The sequence below is a fragment of the Lampetra planeri genome, chromosome 25 (assembly GCF_965212315.1).
Source record: "Lampetra planeri chromosome 25, kcLamPlan1.2.h2, whole genome shotgun sequence".
NCBI lineage: Eukaryota > Metazoa > Chordata > Hyperoartia > Petromyzontiformes > Petromyzontidae > Lampetra > Lampetra planeri.
The window spans coordinates 3622618-3637245 of NC_136131.1; the positions used below are offsets into that span (position 1 = coordinate 3622618).

The following is a 14628-nucleotide window of genomic DNA, read 5'->3' on the forward strand; positions in this document are numbered from 1 at the left end:
GGGAAGGAAAACAAACGGAACACAAAAAAGTGCATAGCACCAGTGGTTTCTTGATATTGGAAGGAAGAGCGTTCCAGACGGCCCCAGAAGCGTATCTGCAAGCGCTGCGATACGGTGGCCATCTTTGTTCGATAGTTAGCCAATGTTTCCCCAATCCACCCCTTGGCAGCAAGATCCGGAGTAGTATGCCCATATCAGAAGTCGCCCCTCACCTCCCCACCCCACACTGGTGGGAGGTAAGGGGCGGCTGCCCAGATTGATACAGGCACACTGCTTCGGATATAAGCACAGCCGGCCTTGCTCCCAAGGGGGTGGCTTTATATCCAGCCTCTTGCGTATCACAAGTAACGACTATCATCAACCCAGGAATGTCTGTCCTTAATGATCGTGACGTCACTGCACATCGACCAGCCCCCCTCATGAATAATCATGAGCAGGTGACGTCCTCCAAACGGACACCCCCTCACCCCTCCTCATTAATAATCGTGAGCATTGTGACGTCACTCCACATTGAACAGCCCCTCTCATGCATAATCATGAACAGGTTACGTCCTCCACATTGACCCCCCCCCCTCATTAAAAATCATGAGCAGGTGACGTCACTCCACATGGAGCACCCTCCCCCCTCATTAATAATCATGAGAAGGTGACGTCGCTCCACATCGAACAGCCCCCTCATTAATAATCATTATAAGGTGACGTTCTCCAAATGGACACCCCCCCCATTCATAATAATTAGCGGCTGACGTCACTCCACATGGGGGGCCGAGGCGCCTCCTACCCCCTCCTCAGCGTCAACTTACAACCCTCACTACAAAGGCAGAACCCTCACGTCACGCAATCTCCGTAACGCTGTTGAGACATCAAAGTAAAAAGGACGTCGTGATGAACAAGGGATTATAACCTTAAAATGAAATAGGTCTGTGTCACCGTGCCCTTACAAATTGCACACGCATTAATGCAGTGAATATCACATCGCGGTCTGCTTTTCGCTTGCAAGTTTCAGATTTACTGCAATCCACCCGTCCTTGGACGGGCAAAAGGAGAGTTGTACATAACAGTGAATAACATAATGGCAAAATAGCACAGAGGGTTTACTTACATTTCAAAAATATACCTGAATCTAATTTAAACCTGTTCAACAATTGCAAATAATAGTTTACCTTGATGGCTGTAAATGCGGTTGGAATGTAATTGTTAAAAGAGGACTAAACTCTAATGTGATATAATTAAATCGAATTAATTATACCGCAGCAAAAACATGGATGGCAAAATGTCCGCCTTTGTAGTGTGGTTTGTGTTTTTCTGGAGGAAGTTGATATTTTTCTCTTATTCTTAGGTTTTTTCGGTAAAGTCACGTAGGTAAAAAATTAAAATTAATAAAAGTAAAATAAAAATAAAATAAAATAGAAATCACGACGTTTCGGAGGCAACAGAAGCCTCCGTCTTCAGGTGGAACCGTCACAGCACGATTGCTGTATCAAGTAAGCGAAATTCCAAGAAAACCGTCCTTGTATATATACTGGTTGAGGGTGGAAGGAGCCAAGGCAGCCTCCTGGATATTATTATTGTGAGGTTCGTGCGGCTGAAGCCGCTGCTAGGAATGAGCCTTTGTTGTGTAGACTGGTTGAACTGGGAGGTTCCAAGAGTTGTTAAGGTGCGGCTGCTGTAATTTTTTTTTACCTACGTGACTCTTGTGATGACGCCTTCCATGGGCCACGTGCTCCTGCATTGCTCACTTCCAAGATGCTCTATGTAAATGTATTTGATATGAACAACACCCACGTGACCTCTCCACGTTGATTACATGCGCACCTGCGCGTGTGTGTGCGTAATCATATGCAGTATTGTGCATCCCAATGTAATGTCTGTTATTTAATAGGATGACAACCCATTGATTTATAATATATCTTTCAAGAGGAGACCTTAAAAACCGTACACACATGAGATCACTTCACTTGTGTTTTTGTTTTTTTATTTGCAGGCCGTTTTCAGATGTTGGATTTGGCCAGTAACACACACTCTTCACCGTCTACTTTACAGCAGCCGCTTCCGCATACACAGTCTCGCTTTCTTACGACGAAAAAATGAAAATATCGCTCGCTGCAAACGCAGACCCACTGCGTCCGAGTGGTTTGAGGATTTTAAATGACCTGGCAGACACACGAAGTGAAAGGCCTCTTTGGGTGAAATTCCTCGTTTGTTTTTTTTCTCCCCCGCCCCCTCTTTAATTCACACCGCGATGCAGAGAGGTTGTGAGTAGCCCCGTTAACCACGCGCGATATGCATCAGTCAGGCAAGCCTACCACCGTCGTTACACGCGAGTGTCAGCATGCCATTATGGAAACACAGGTGGTGGTAATGTTGGAACACATTCCAGGACATTTCCATGTTGTGGTTCGTGGGTGGAAGTGTGCACCCGAAATAATTTTTTTATAAGTGCCCAAGCATTCCCATCATTTTTTATTATTATTTTATTTTGAAACGTAAGTTTTTGTTCGGAAAGTTGCATGCAATGTTTTCGGGATCTGTCAATGTTGTGCTGTAGGCAACTCTGGTTACAGTAATTCAACATTTCTGAATGTTAATATATTGCAGTCGATTACAAATTATTTTCACAATTTCTAGAAACTCAGGGTCCCTTTTTGTACGTATACCCCTTCCCCACTGATACTACCAAGCCATCGCAGTACAGTTGGGTTTCCACTGGCTATTTGTCGTACCGAGCCTAAACCAAACCGTGGTACGCTGGGCTCACAAGAACCCGTCTAAATCTGACTCGGGGCCAAACAGGGCCAGCGTTAATGATGTGTTCATTGCATGTAGACCGTCAGAACAGAGCATCACCGCGACTGTGTGCTTGTTATGCTTTTCATTATACTTTTAGTTCATCACAATGTTACGTCTTTTTTACGTATCAATCTTCTTGCTGTTTAAATTGTGTCAGTCGCTTTGAATGTGCCTTGTAAAGCACTTTGTATTGCATTTCATGCACGAATTGTGCTAAAAAGTAAAGTTTGTTTTGATTTGACAAGAAAATACAGCAGTTGAGGCATTACACAAGTTTTAACAAAAAAACAAGGCCCGAAATGTGAAATATTTAAGGATGCGTTTTCCAACTCAATACAATCAAATTAAACAAATTTACGTCCCAGCATACAATTTTCAATATTCGTTTTTTTTTGTCATAGCATAGGTGCTGCCCTTGACAAACCCACATGACCTCACGCCAACCAATCGCAGGGATGTTCCACATGTAGGGGCAGCAGTTCCGGCATGTTCCACAGACGTGAGCGACGTTGCTGCCACAATTGTATTTCCCCCACAATGTTGCAGCCCGTGTTGAAAACGAGGGCTGTTTTTTTGACAGTTGCGCTCCTGGCATTTCGTCCACCAGCTATAATGGAACAAGAGACATATTCAAAGTGTTGTTGCTTGCTGTAGATTGACTTAAGGCACGAACATACGAATACACTGACATGATTGTGACACACTAGTGCATTTTGTAAAATTGGGGAGAAAAAAAAAAATCTCAAAATAAAAAAAAATGCACTCGCACACAACATCTGCGCATGCACGGGGCTGTGAAAACACTAAACGCAGGAATTAACGTCTTAACACATGCGGCGCTAGCGTTTCCTCTCATAAATAACTCTCTTTATGTTTGTCTGCATGCGCCATTCACGGGGTGAATGTTTATGACTTTAAATACACTCGACAATTCATCGCGTCTAAGGCTCCCCATTGACGCCTTTACAACACACCGACCACGTGTCGCCCTGTTGTTGCGTAACGGCTTGTACGGGAACGTCGTCGGAACGCGACCCGTGAAAACTTCCCAATGCACGGATGCAGCTTCGATCTCTCGACGGAATAATCAGACCGACCGGGCGACCATCGACGCATAGTTTTCAACAACAACAACAACAATTTTAACTTATTTCGTCGCCTTTCACAACGTCTCAAGGCGCCACACAAAAGGGATCCGTGGCGATGTCCGTGGGAAATTCAGCGAATGTAATGAAAGGCCGTCGGTTGACAACATCGTTCGCGAAGGAACAGCCACCCATTGCTGTGCCTCGGTACTTTGAGAGAAATTTCGCGCAACTGCAAGAAAGAAACGAAACAAAAGGAAGATCGCAATCGTTGCCACACGTAACTGCGGTTTCCCGGGGCTCCCTTGCGCACGTGTAGTGAATGTGAACGGGTTCTCACTTGGTTAAATAAAGGACGATGACTAGAATATAAAGGATATATATATATCGCTTGCCTTATGCTTGTTTACGATCATCAAAAAGCCAATTAAAGGTTAGTAGGGTAGGGTAGCCACTTGTGGGGAGCGGTGGCACAGCGGTTAGCGCACTGCACTATGAACCCGGTGCCCCAAGTTCGATTACCGGTCACGCCAAAACCAGCGACTATTATCGTAACCGATGCCGGGCCTCCCCTGGGTCGACTCAGCCTCAAATGAGTGTGTAAATATCGCCACTAGGAAGAGACAAAGGCGGTCGGGCGTGGTGCTGGCCACCCACTCCCTCGTTTACCGTTCCGACCTTCATAGGCAGTCTGTGAAGGTTGTGATGATGAGGGGGATTTTTCTATTTGTCTTTTGTGGCCACTTGATATGCGTATGGAAAAAGGTGACGTGTCAGTCCGCTGGGATCACTCCCTCTTCTCGGCTTGTTAGTTTTTGGTTGTAAAACTCAACAGCGGAGGATGTAAAATTCTCCTCGGTTCACACTTACACGTTGCTCGCTGCCCCCTCCCCCACCTCCTCCTCCTCTCTTTCTCCTTCTCTTACGAGCCGATGCTTCTACTGCGTGACTCCACTCGCAAGGTGCATCCATTCCAAACTTCCGTTGAGCCGGCCGGTAGATACTGAGGCATCGTCGTCGCCACACTGATGGCGGCTTCCGTTTAACAGGCAAATGGAGATACGCCACGGGAGGTCGGGCTTGAGAATAAGCAAACGTGAATTTGTGTTGAGTGGCAGCTGTTAAAGGTCAGTTGGTTTTTTTTGCACGCCGATGTCATGACCAATTTTTGCAACATTACCACGAGAAACGTTTTATTTGTGTAATGGCCAGGACGCTTCTGAAAAAATGACACATCGGTGGGCTTGGCCTGGTAGGATGGGGATGGTTTGGTTGTATCTGTGATTTGTTTATCTTTTAAATCATGTTTTTGCTTTGTTGTTGTAACGTTCTATGAAAAATAACTTTATAGCTCATCAGATTCCTCCAGTAGAAAAAAAATATCCTGATTCTTAATGCTAATGTGAGAAGAGACGGGCCTCTTGTACGTTACGGCGGTCGATTTGTTTCGTGTAAAAACCTCCTCGACATCACAGTCGGCTTGTGAATGATGGCGATCGTGATGATGATGATGATGGTGATAATGCTCACAAGATAGTTTGCGAAGTGGCTGGCCTGCTGAGGGACATCACGCTACGTCCGTGTTCGAGACACAGGAGCTGTGAGTGCTCCTCAGATCCCGCCTTCGAATTGCACTCGAGATTAAACCAGGCGACAAATTGTCATTGTGAAATACGTGGTCACAGTCGCCTTGATCGCGAACGAATAGACGCAAAAAAACGCGTAAATTTAGCTTTACACTTAAATCGACTTGACCCTGTTCCAAGGGCTACATTTGCACATATATATTTGTGATTACAGATACGTAGCAAGCAACTGTCGAGGGACTCCGGTCTTTGGGTTCTCGTAAGGCAGACGTAAAAACAGCGGGAGGGGGGGGGGAGAAAAAAAACAAAACACCTCCGTGGTCGCGTCACCTCACCGAGAGGCCATTCCTCGACATCACAACGTTGCCCTGCTCGCCACAGTTCATACGGCAATCGCCGCCACTTCCCCTTCTTCAGCTCCGTGTACGAACCCCCCCGCCCCCACCACCTCTCGGACTAAGCCATCGTATTCGTGTCGCGACCTCAAACTCCGGCGTGGCTTCTCTCGTCCGCTTTCGCTGGACACGCGAGGAGCGGCTCGGGGCGCCCGTGGACCGCGTCCTGCGGAGCGTCGTCGTCGCCGCCGCCGTCGCCGCCGCAGCTGCTGCTGCTGCTGCTCTCGTGCTCGTGGTCATCGGAGTTCAGGCCCTCGCTGTCTCCGTCATCTCGGCCATCGCAGTCATTGTCGCTGTCAGCCGTGTCTTCTTTCAGGTCGTTGTCGTCGTCCTTGTTGTTGTTGTTGTTGTCGTTGTCGTCGTCGCGATCACCGCGTACGACCACGTGGGCCGTGCCCCCAGCGAACGGCGCCTCGACGGAGCCGGCCACCTGGGCACTCTCCGCGGGGACGTCCTTCTCCTTCTCCTTGTCCTTCTCCTTGTCCTTCTGCGCCTCGGCCTCCTTGGAGTGACGCCACTTCATGCGCCGGTTCTGGAACCACACCTTGACCTGTGCGGAGAGAAATGTAGCGACGTCGAGGTTTGGCCGCGAGCATCGTTGCTTAACTTGACCGCCCAGCTGGAGCCACGGCGATTTGCACATTCAACGCTTGCACACGCGACGATTTAAAGTGGTTTGGGTATGTCGGATGGTGGACGGTAACAAGACGAAAATGTGGCCGTGTTGTTAAGAGTCCCGACCCAACGATTTTATTGTGAATTGTTATATTGGCTGCTTAACATATAAATGGTGCTATATATTCAATAATTGTATTGCAGAGTATTTTTTCCCAACTAAAGAGAGGCAATTCCTGCTCAGGCAATCGTAAATACGTTGAATATATTTGAGAGAAGTGGCAACTTTTATTGTTCATTCATTTATGCAATTAATCATTCATATTCCACCATTAAAGTTTGTACAATATTAACTTCATTATGCTCTAACATAGCACCATTTTTATTGTGTTCTCGGAGGTCTCTCTCACACCACTCAATAATGTGTCCCCTGACTGCATTTTCATTTTAGCGCGAATATTTTTTTATTTTTACGATTCCGAAGTGGCTTCAACAGCTTGGAATTCCTTGCGCAAAAATTACGCCTAGATAAATTGGCACCTACTTGCAAAAAAGTGCCACGGATTTACGGTGCACATTACGTTCACTTCAGGAGTAAACTTTTATATCCCTTCCCAGACACGAGCGCTACCAGGATCCAAAAAAAACGCGCCACATAAACATAACGCCCTACTGCACATTCACCCCCAGAGTAAGCACACTTTGTAATTATTATAATTAATTGCACTATTTCAAAAGGGTATAAATTCACTTGAACTTGATTCATAAACCTCTTGTCCAGCATTACATTCCGCATATTGGGAAACAACCACTTGTTATGTATATAAATGCTGAATTCTGTCGTGTGCGGTGCGTGTAAGTGTACACCTGCATTACATAAATAGATGCCGAGCAGTGCCTTGCTCTGACAGGCCAACACTGGGATTGTGCGATGTGTTTCAGAACGTGGCCACATCAATTAATGATGATTATTGACCTTATTCGACTTCAACTGCGTCGTTACGCGTGGTGCCTCCTAAAATAGATCCACCCTTAATCTCTGCAATAGCAGACGGAACTTTTTTTCTCTATTTTAATATGTTGTTGTTATTGTTGTTGTTGTTGCAAAAAGTTGGGAGGAGTGCATCTGATAATCCGCTAGCCGTGTGTGTGTGTGTCACCAGATTTGCATGACATTAACATTATTGGCAACCGGGCACAGGTATGGGGTGAGTATTACTTTACAGAGTGGTTTTTTTCTTTAGAATACGAAGAAAACGGTGCTTATACTGAGACACGGTTTTAAAATAAGTGCAATTTACTTGTGTAATTGCCGGTGAAACGTCACGGTACTCGAATTATAAATGTTACTCACCAACACACTGATCGGTGTGCTGAACCGGCATCTCATTGGCCACGTTGTGGTCACGTGACAAACCTTTACTTATTGGCTGTGTCAGGTGGTGACCGGTTTAACAACACATTTATATTTACGCGATTTAATCCCTCCCGCCCCGCCAAAAAAACCTATTATGGATAATACAGGGTGTTTCAAAAAATTGTTTAACACTTATATGGGACTATCGTTTTTAATGGAAAAATAACGAATAATACACTGTAACATGATAACAAATGTAATGCTAATAGCTTCAAAAAGTCAAAGAGTCTGCCACTCGTTCGCCATCGTTGTCAACGCGTGCCTGGAATCTTCTCCAGGTGGTCTCCAGAGCCCGGAGGCGGCACATTTCTCGTGATGTTGTTGCAAATTCTCGGAAGTGTTCACGTTTTTTTGAAGCACCCTGTATTGGTCGCGAAATCCTCCTGGTACATGTTAAACCGAAATAAGTACAGTTCGGTTAAATTACGCTTTATAGTGTACGTGACAGCACTCCATACACACACACACACGAGTGTGCTACGGCCATTACACGTACTTAGATAACTTACGGGGCTTTAAACTGTGGGTTGCATTGAGCTCTGAGCTATAGACATCAATTAGCCGTAGAGTGCGGCGGTAAATTACGAAGGGGCTAAAACCGCAAGCGAACAAGGGTGCATTGCTGCCAGCCCGCTTGGGCTCTCGCGCGGACGAACGGTGTGCACAATAGATCCGTATGTTGGGCCTGCCAACGGAATGATGTGGGGCTTTGGCGGAGTGGGGGGGGGACCGGAGCCTTTTACGCTGGTCAACACAGCCTTCGATCGGGCTGCTTGCCGCTTCATGGGGGACTGCTGTTGGTGGTGGTGGTGGTGTCCGTCGGTTCCACGTTCCGTTCTCTCCGCAAACAAAGGAAATATCGACTCGGTTTCGCATTCCTGGGGAGGTGACATCCAGACGTCGTTGTGCCCTCCTCTCACTTGTGGGTTTACAAATCTGCATGAGGTAGCTTCGTTCTTAGGGTATGCACTTTGCACCATTTTACGAAATCACGGCTCATCAATCAGCTGTAAAAGAAGATGGATTTGTAAAATAACACTGAATGAAACTATGAATGATAGGCGACGTTTCGGGCAAAACTCCTTCATCGCAAATTATATTATATAAAGAATGCCATGAAGCTTTACAGTAACATCTCAGCCAGCTTCTCGGTTGTGTATATATGCATGCACGTTGAAATTCTTTCGCACCGTACGTAGTCAACCGTGCTAACCGGAGGTGCTGGGGGAAGGACAATAAACTGAACACACAAAGCAGTTCTCAAGAAATGAGTGCGTAGCTCCAGTGGATTCCTAATATCGGGGAGAAGAACGTTCCAGACGGCCCGCAGAAGTGCATCTGAAAGCGTGCGATGCGGTGATCATCTCTGTTCGTTTACAGAGAACTGATAACGGAAATTCGTTCCATTCGTCTTGGGATTAAACACCCCATGAACAGTGGTGTGTGCTATGAAAAAGTACCATTGCCCGAAACGTCGCCTGATATGTATTTTTTTCGTTTAAGGTCACAGCGTCATTTATAAACGTTTTGAGGGTGTTTGTTTTGTTAATTATGCTTGCCCACCTCCGTCAACGCAGCAGCATCACCAAATAATTTTCCGAATCATTGGCCATTGCGTGCCGCGAGTAGTACAAAACCAATCCAAGCCTTTGCTGCAAAGAGGCAGAGTTGCAAATGGAATGTGTGTCTGTTTTAAAACCTTGTTAACCAAATAAAAGGTGTTCTTGTATTCTCTCAGGGAAATGTTTATTGACGTACAAAAATTAGGCGCCATATGAACTGCCGAGGAAACCCTCACCGCGCCCCAAGTAGTGTTTAAGGAGGCGGCCTACATTGGGACATTTGCCAAAATTCATTTTCAGTGTTTTGGATGTTTTCAATGAGAGCGTTTTTTAAATTTACAGTTTGTTTAACTGAGACAAAACACAGACGATACTCTTTATAGAGGTAGAGCTAACGAGTTCGGGGGTACTTATTCCGCATGTATTTCGGACGCGTAGGGTTTCCGTTTTTTTTATCTTCGTTAAATAGATATGACTGGGCAATCTCATCATGTTCGCAATGTCCGTGAAACCGCGTACGTCGTGCACACACGTTGCGTCAAAGCACTTGGGAATTTGCACGATAAGCCACTTCGTTGCGCTATCAATCGCGGCCAGGTCGCTTCCGAAAAAAGAAGCTAATTTCTCTCAACGGTCCGCTAGCTGTATTTGGTCACCTGAGGACGATCGCTTGTGTTTCTTTTATCTTTGTATTATTTTCTATTTAAGAAAAAACCAAAGAATATAACTCTACTCGTTCTTTACGCCGAGTGAACCTAGGGGACCTCCACGTCAGGTTTAGATCGTTCTACCGGTTGCTGGCACTGGTTTGGACATGTACTGTAGGGTGGACAACAACGGCAACATTAAAAGGGTGTTGTTCGGGCAAATGGAAGGAACCGGAAATGGAGGAAGACCTAACAGAGAATGGCTTCACGAGGACATAGTGAAGCCATTGGTGCCAGAAAAAAAATATTAAAAAATACTTTTAAAAAAAACCACGCTTTAATGAAATGTACTGTCCGAGCTGCCCCTCCCTCTGCCCCCTTCCCCTACGCCCCTTCCATCCTTCCACATCCCCCGCCCCTGGGCGTGGCTCCCCGAGGCTTGCCGTGACGTAAGGGACCACGTGGTGATTTACAGGCAACGTCAGTTGAGCGTGGACAAGTAGAGCCGTTAAAAAGATTGTTTAAAAAAATATATATTTTATTTTTAATGATAGAATATAGTATTGTCATCAGTATGACACAGCTATACGAAGTTTGCAGTTGATACGACATTGGGAATGCGGTTGAAATTGAGCTACACGATTTTTGGATACAACACATACAATAAGTTAAATAAAAGCGTGTAAAAAGTTTTTAAATATATGTTTTGGATTTTTTTATGATAGAACATCGTGTTGTCATCAGTATGACACACCTATACCAAGTTTGCAGTCGATAGCACATTGGGAAGTGTGTAAAAATTAAGTTACAAGATTTCTTTTTTGAGGATACAACAGACGAAGTGAGTTAAATAAAAGCGTGTAAAAACGTGGCAACTACTCGAGAATATTGGCACAAGGCAAAGAGGAATTTGGAAACAATTGACGAGATATGCAAGTGGACACTTACGGGGCTATTTCCCCATGAGTCGTGATGATGATGATGTTGACCGGTTGCTATCGGTGTCGTAATTAACGTAGAATTGTAACTTTACTGACTGTGGCTTATTATTAAAATCTCACACGAATGCTCTCTCTCATACGTGATTTTTTTTCTGATGGACGTAAAACACAACCAGCTCCCCAGTTTATTCGATGAGAAGACTGCATTGGGAAAGTGTTGTTAGCGAGCACCTATTTAAGACGGGGAGGGGTGGTGGTGTGGGGGAAAAAACCCATTCAGCCAAAATATTCCTTCCCAAGCGCTGCACACGTCCACAGATAGACAAAGATCCCCCGTATAGCCTTGACAGACTGTTGGGGCAAGTGCTGTTAGCGAGCACCTCTGAAGGTCGATAAAGCACAAGAAGGGGTGGCTGGCCAGCACCACGCCCGGCCGCCTTTGTCTCCTAGTGGCCATTTTTATACATTGCACACACACAAAATTAGATATTTTTGTTATTTTACCAGGAAAAGCCCACTGAGCCATATAGCTCTTTTTCAGACGCGACCACTGGTCCTTGCGAGCAATAACGGTAAAAGTTGAAGCCCCAACAAGTTGCTTGCCCTCCACCAACTACCGGCAGGACGCCCCTTCTGCTTGGTGAAAAATGTTGGCCTACTCCTCTAGGCTCGCCAGACCTCTTGGACGAGGCGTGAGCACCAACACTTCGCTCCGTCGTACGCGCCCTTCCGATCGAATAACTGTGGAGTAACCACCATTGGAACCTCATTTGCCAGTAAAAAATATGATAATTGTTTTTTTTACCCTTCTATCTGGCAACAAAACTGACACCTTTTTTTTACAAGGAGTCATGTTTGCATAGACCACAATACCTGCAGTCTTAATGCAAACAAAAAACATAACTCTGATAATGTATGCACTTTCCTTGAAGTTGATTGGTCCACACTCGAGACAGCTTTCCTAAGGACTTCAAGGACAGTGCATACATTATCAGAGTTATGTTTTTGTTTGCATTATGACTGCAGGTATTGTGGTCTATGCAAACATGACTCCTTGTAAAAAAAGGTGTCAGTTTTGTTGCCAGATAGAAGGGTAAAAAAACAATTATCATATTTTTACTGGCAAATGAGGTACCAATGATGTAAATGCTTTACCCCGAGCTCTCATACTCTGATGGTGCATTATCTTTGAGTTGTGCGCCTTTTGGGGTCATCTGGTCCAACACCATGTGAGACTAGGCTCTAAGGAAAGTTTTCTCGGGTGTGGACCAATCAACTCCAAGGACAGTGCATACATTATCAAAGTTATGATTTTTGTTTGCATTCCGACTGCAGGTATTGTGGTCTATGCAAACATGACTCCTTGTAAAAAAAGGTGTCAGTTTTGTTGCCAGATAGAAGGGTAAAAAAAACAATTATCATGTGGAGTAACCAGTTCAACTATATATGTTTTATTTCAGCAGGTAAGGCCCCACTGAGTCTATATAGCTATTTTTTCAGAAGCGACCTGGCGTTTCATTTGCTCAAATAATTGCCGTTTACTCAAATGTAAAATGTTTGCATATTAAATAAATTCTGTCATGAATATTAAACGTTATGCCACCTTAAAAAAAGTGTCCGTCTTAAGACCACGGTAATTAAATTGCAATTTCCTTCTTATGATGCGGTCACTTTGTATTTGTGCGAATGGAGTCGTTGTACTACTTTTATTTGAAGGAATGTTTTAATTTCAAAATTAAAATTAATTGAAATTAATCAAGTAATAAAATTCATCAACATTTGAAAAAAATAATAATATAAAAATTGGCCAAATATGCCTGTGCCAGCACCCTTCTTGACAAATGAGTCTTCAGACTTGGCTGAAATACATACGAATGAGTGGCGGTGTTAATTAGCTACCCTGTGATTAATGTCAGTGACCTGGGAATCAAACTCAGGTTTGCCAAGATCATGAGTGCAAGTGTGCAAAACACTGGACTCCCACGAGATACACACTGAGAGTATGAAATGTATATCTCTCACACACACACACAACGATCCCCCGTGTCGCCTAAATATCATTGGAACAAGTGCTGTTAGCGAGCACCTATTAAGGTACACGATTGTCGACTGGCCAAACCATATCCGACTCATTTTACTTCTCTATCGCTGATGTTTACACACTTAACCAGTTACTCATTTGAGGCTATGTATACATAGAGGATATCCAGGGTGTTTGTGCCACTCATGTTAGCTCTGGACAGGCATGAAACCCAGCCCTGCCGGGTGTGCAATGCAGTGCGCTAACCACTGCGCCACAGCTCCCAACCACACACGTACACACAATCCCCTGTTGTATAGCCCAGCGGTCCCCAACCTTTTTGTCACCAGGGACCGGTTTCGTGGAAGACAATTTTTTTCACGGACCGGGGGGGGCGGGGGGTCATCATTGGGTCCTTCTCCCTTTTCAAAGAAGCTCTCCAGCGACGTTTGTTTTTTTACTCATGTTGCCTACTAGAGGTTAGAGCTTGTGGGCTGACCAACACTGTGACTGAGCCAAGAGTGCAGTGCGGGAAAGAGGCGCGGATGGAAGTGGTCAATAATAAAACAATGGGGGCGGGCCACTCGCGGACTCACCGCTCTCACCTCCTGCTGCTGTGCGGCCCGGTTCCTAACAGGCCACGGACCGGTACCGGTCTGCGGCCCGCGGGTTGGGAACCCCTGTTGTATAGCCTACATAGACTATCGGGGTCAAGTGCCATTCGCAAGCACATGTGAGTGGTGTAGCAAGTACTGTACCACACTCGGCTACCTTAATCTCCCCATAGCAGAGGTCGACACACTGCATCAGATACTCAATTGAGGCTGAGCCGACTTAAAGGAAGCCCAGGACCCGTTCAGATATTCGCCACTGATGTTGATAGTGAGCGGGAATGGATCTTGGGTCCCCTGGGTTCATAGCGCAGTGCGTGGACCACTAACCACGACCATGCCCCAATACACTTGCATACTACATCAGCCGCCATTCACTACGAAGTGGCGGTGATGTCACCACAGCGATTGTGCCAGGATAGGTGCACTTCGAGTCTATCACGTGAAGTGTCAAAGGCTCGCTGACAAGAGGACAGACCCAGGCGCCATGGGTCGAATGAAAAATGAGACGACCGCCAGATGCACCAGCTGTTGCCCCCTTACCGTGCCAACATTTTCGCCACCCAGCGCTCCGCTCGTTCCTCTGCCCGCACACCCACACGTGCACACACGGAGCGAGAAGCCCCGCTCGCCCCCCCCTTCCTCACCTGCGCGTCCGTGAGCCCCAGCATGGCCGCGAGCTGCCGGCGGTCGGGCTTGGTCACGTACTTCTGCACCTGGAAGCGCTTCTCGAGTCCCTTGCGCTGCAGGCTTGAGAAGACGGCCCGGGACCAGGCGCGCTTGCGCTTGAACGCGGCGCCCTGCAGGCACGGCCCGCCCGCGTCCCCGCGGCACAGCGCCGCGTACGGACCTGCGCGGACGTCGCCACGGGTTTCGCCACGGGGGTTTAGCGGGCCGGCAAGAATGTGCGGGTACGGCGCAAGGCGTGTGGGACTCGTGCCGTCCTGTCCCCCTTCCGC

The 14628-nt window shown here is 46.2% G+C and overlaps 1 protein-coding gene across 1 annotated transcript in view; it reads right to left on the reverse strand.

Moving 5' to 3' along the window:
• Positions 1-5863: 5863 nt before the first annotated feature.
• LOC144727499 (uncharacterized) overlaps positions 5864-14628 on the reverse strand; it is a 56585-nt gene continuing 47820 nt past the window's right edge. Inside the window, exons 3-4 of the mRNA XM_078606375.1 lie at positions 14317-14519; positions 5864-6406 (exon numbers count right to left, since the gene is read on the reverse strand). Coding sequence (XP_078462501.1) covers positions 5945-6406; positions 14317-14519 — 665 coding nt within the window. The 3' untranslated portion in view covers positions 5864-5944. The remainder of the gene's footprint in view (positions 6407-14316; positions 14520-14628) is intronic.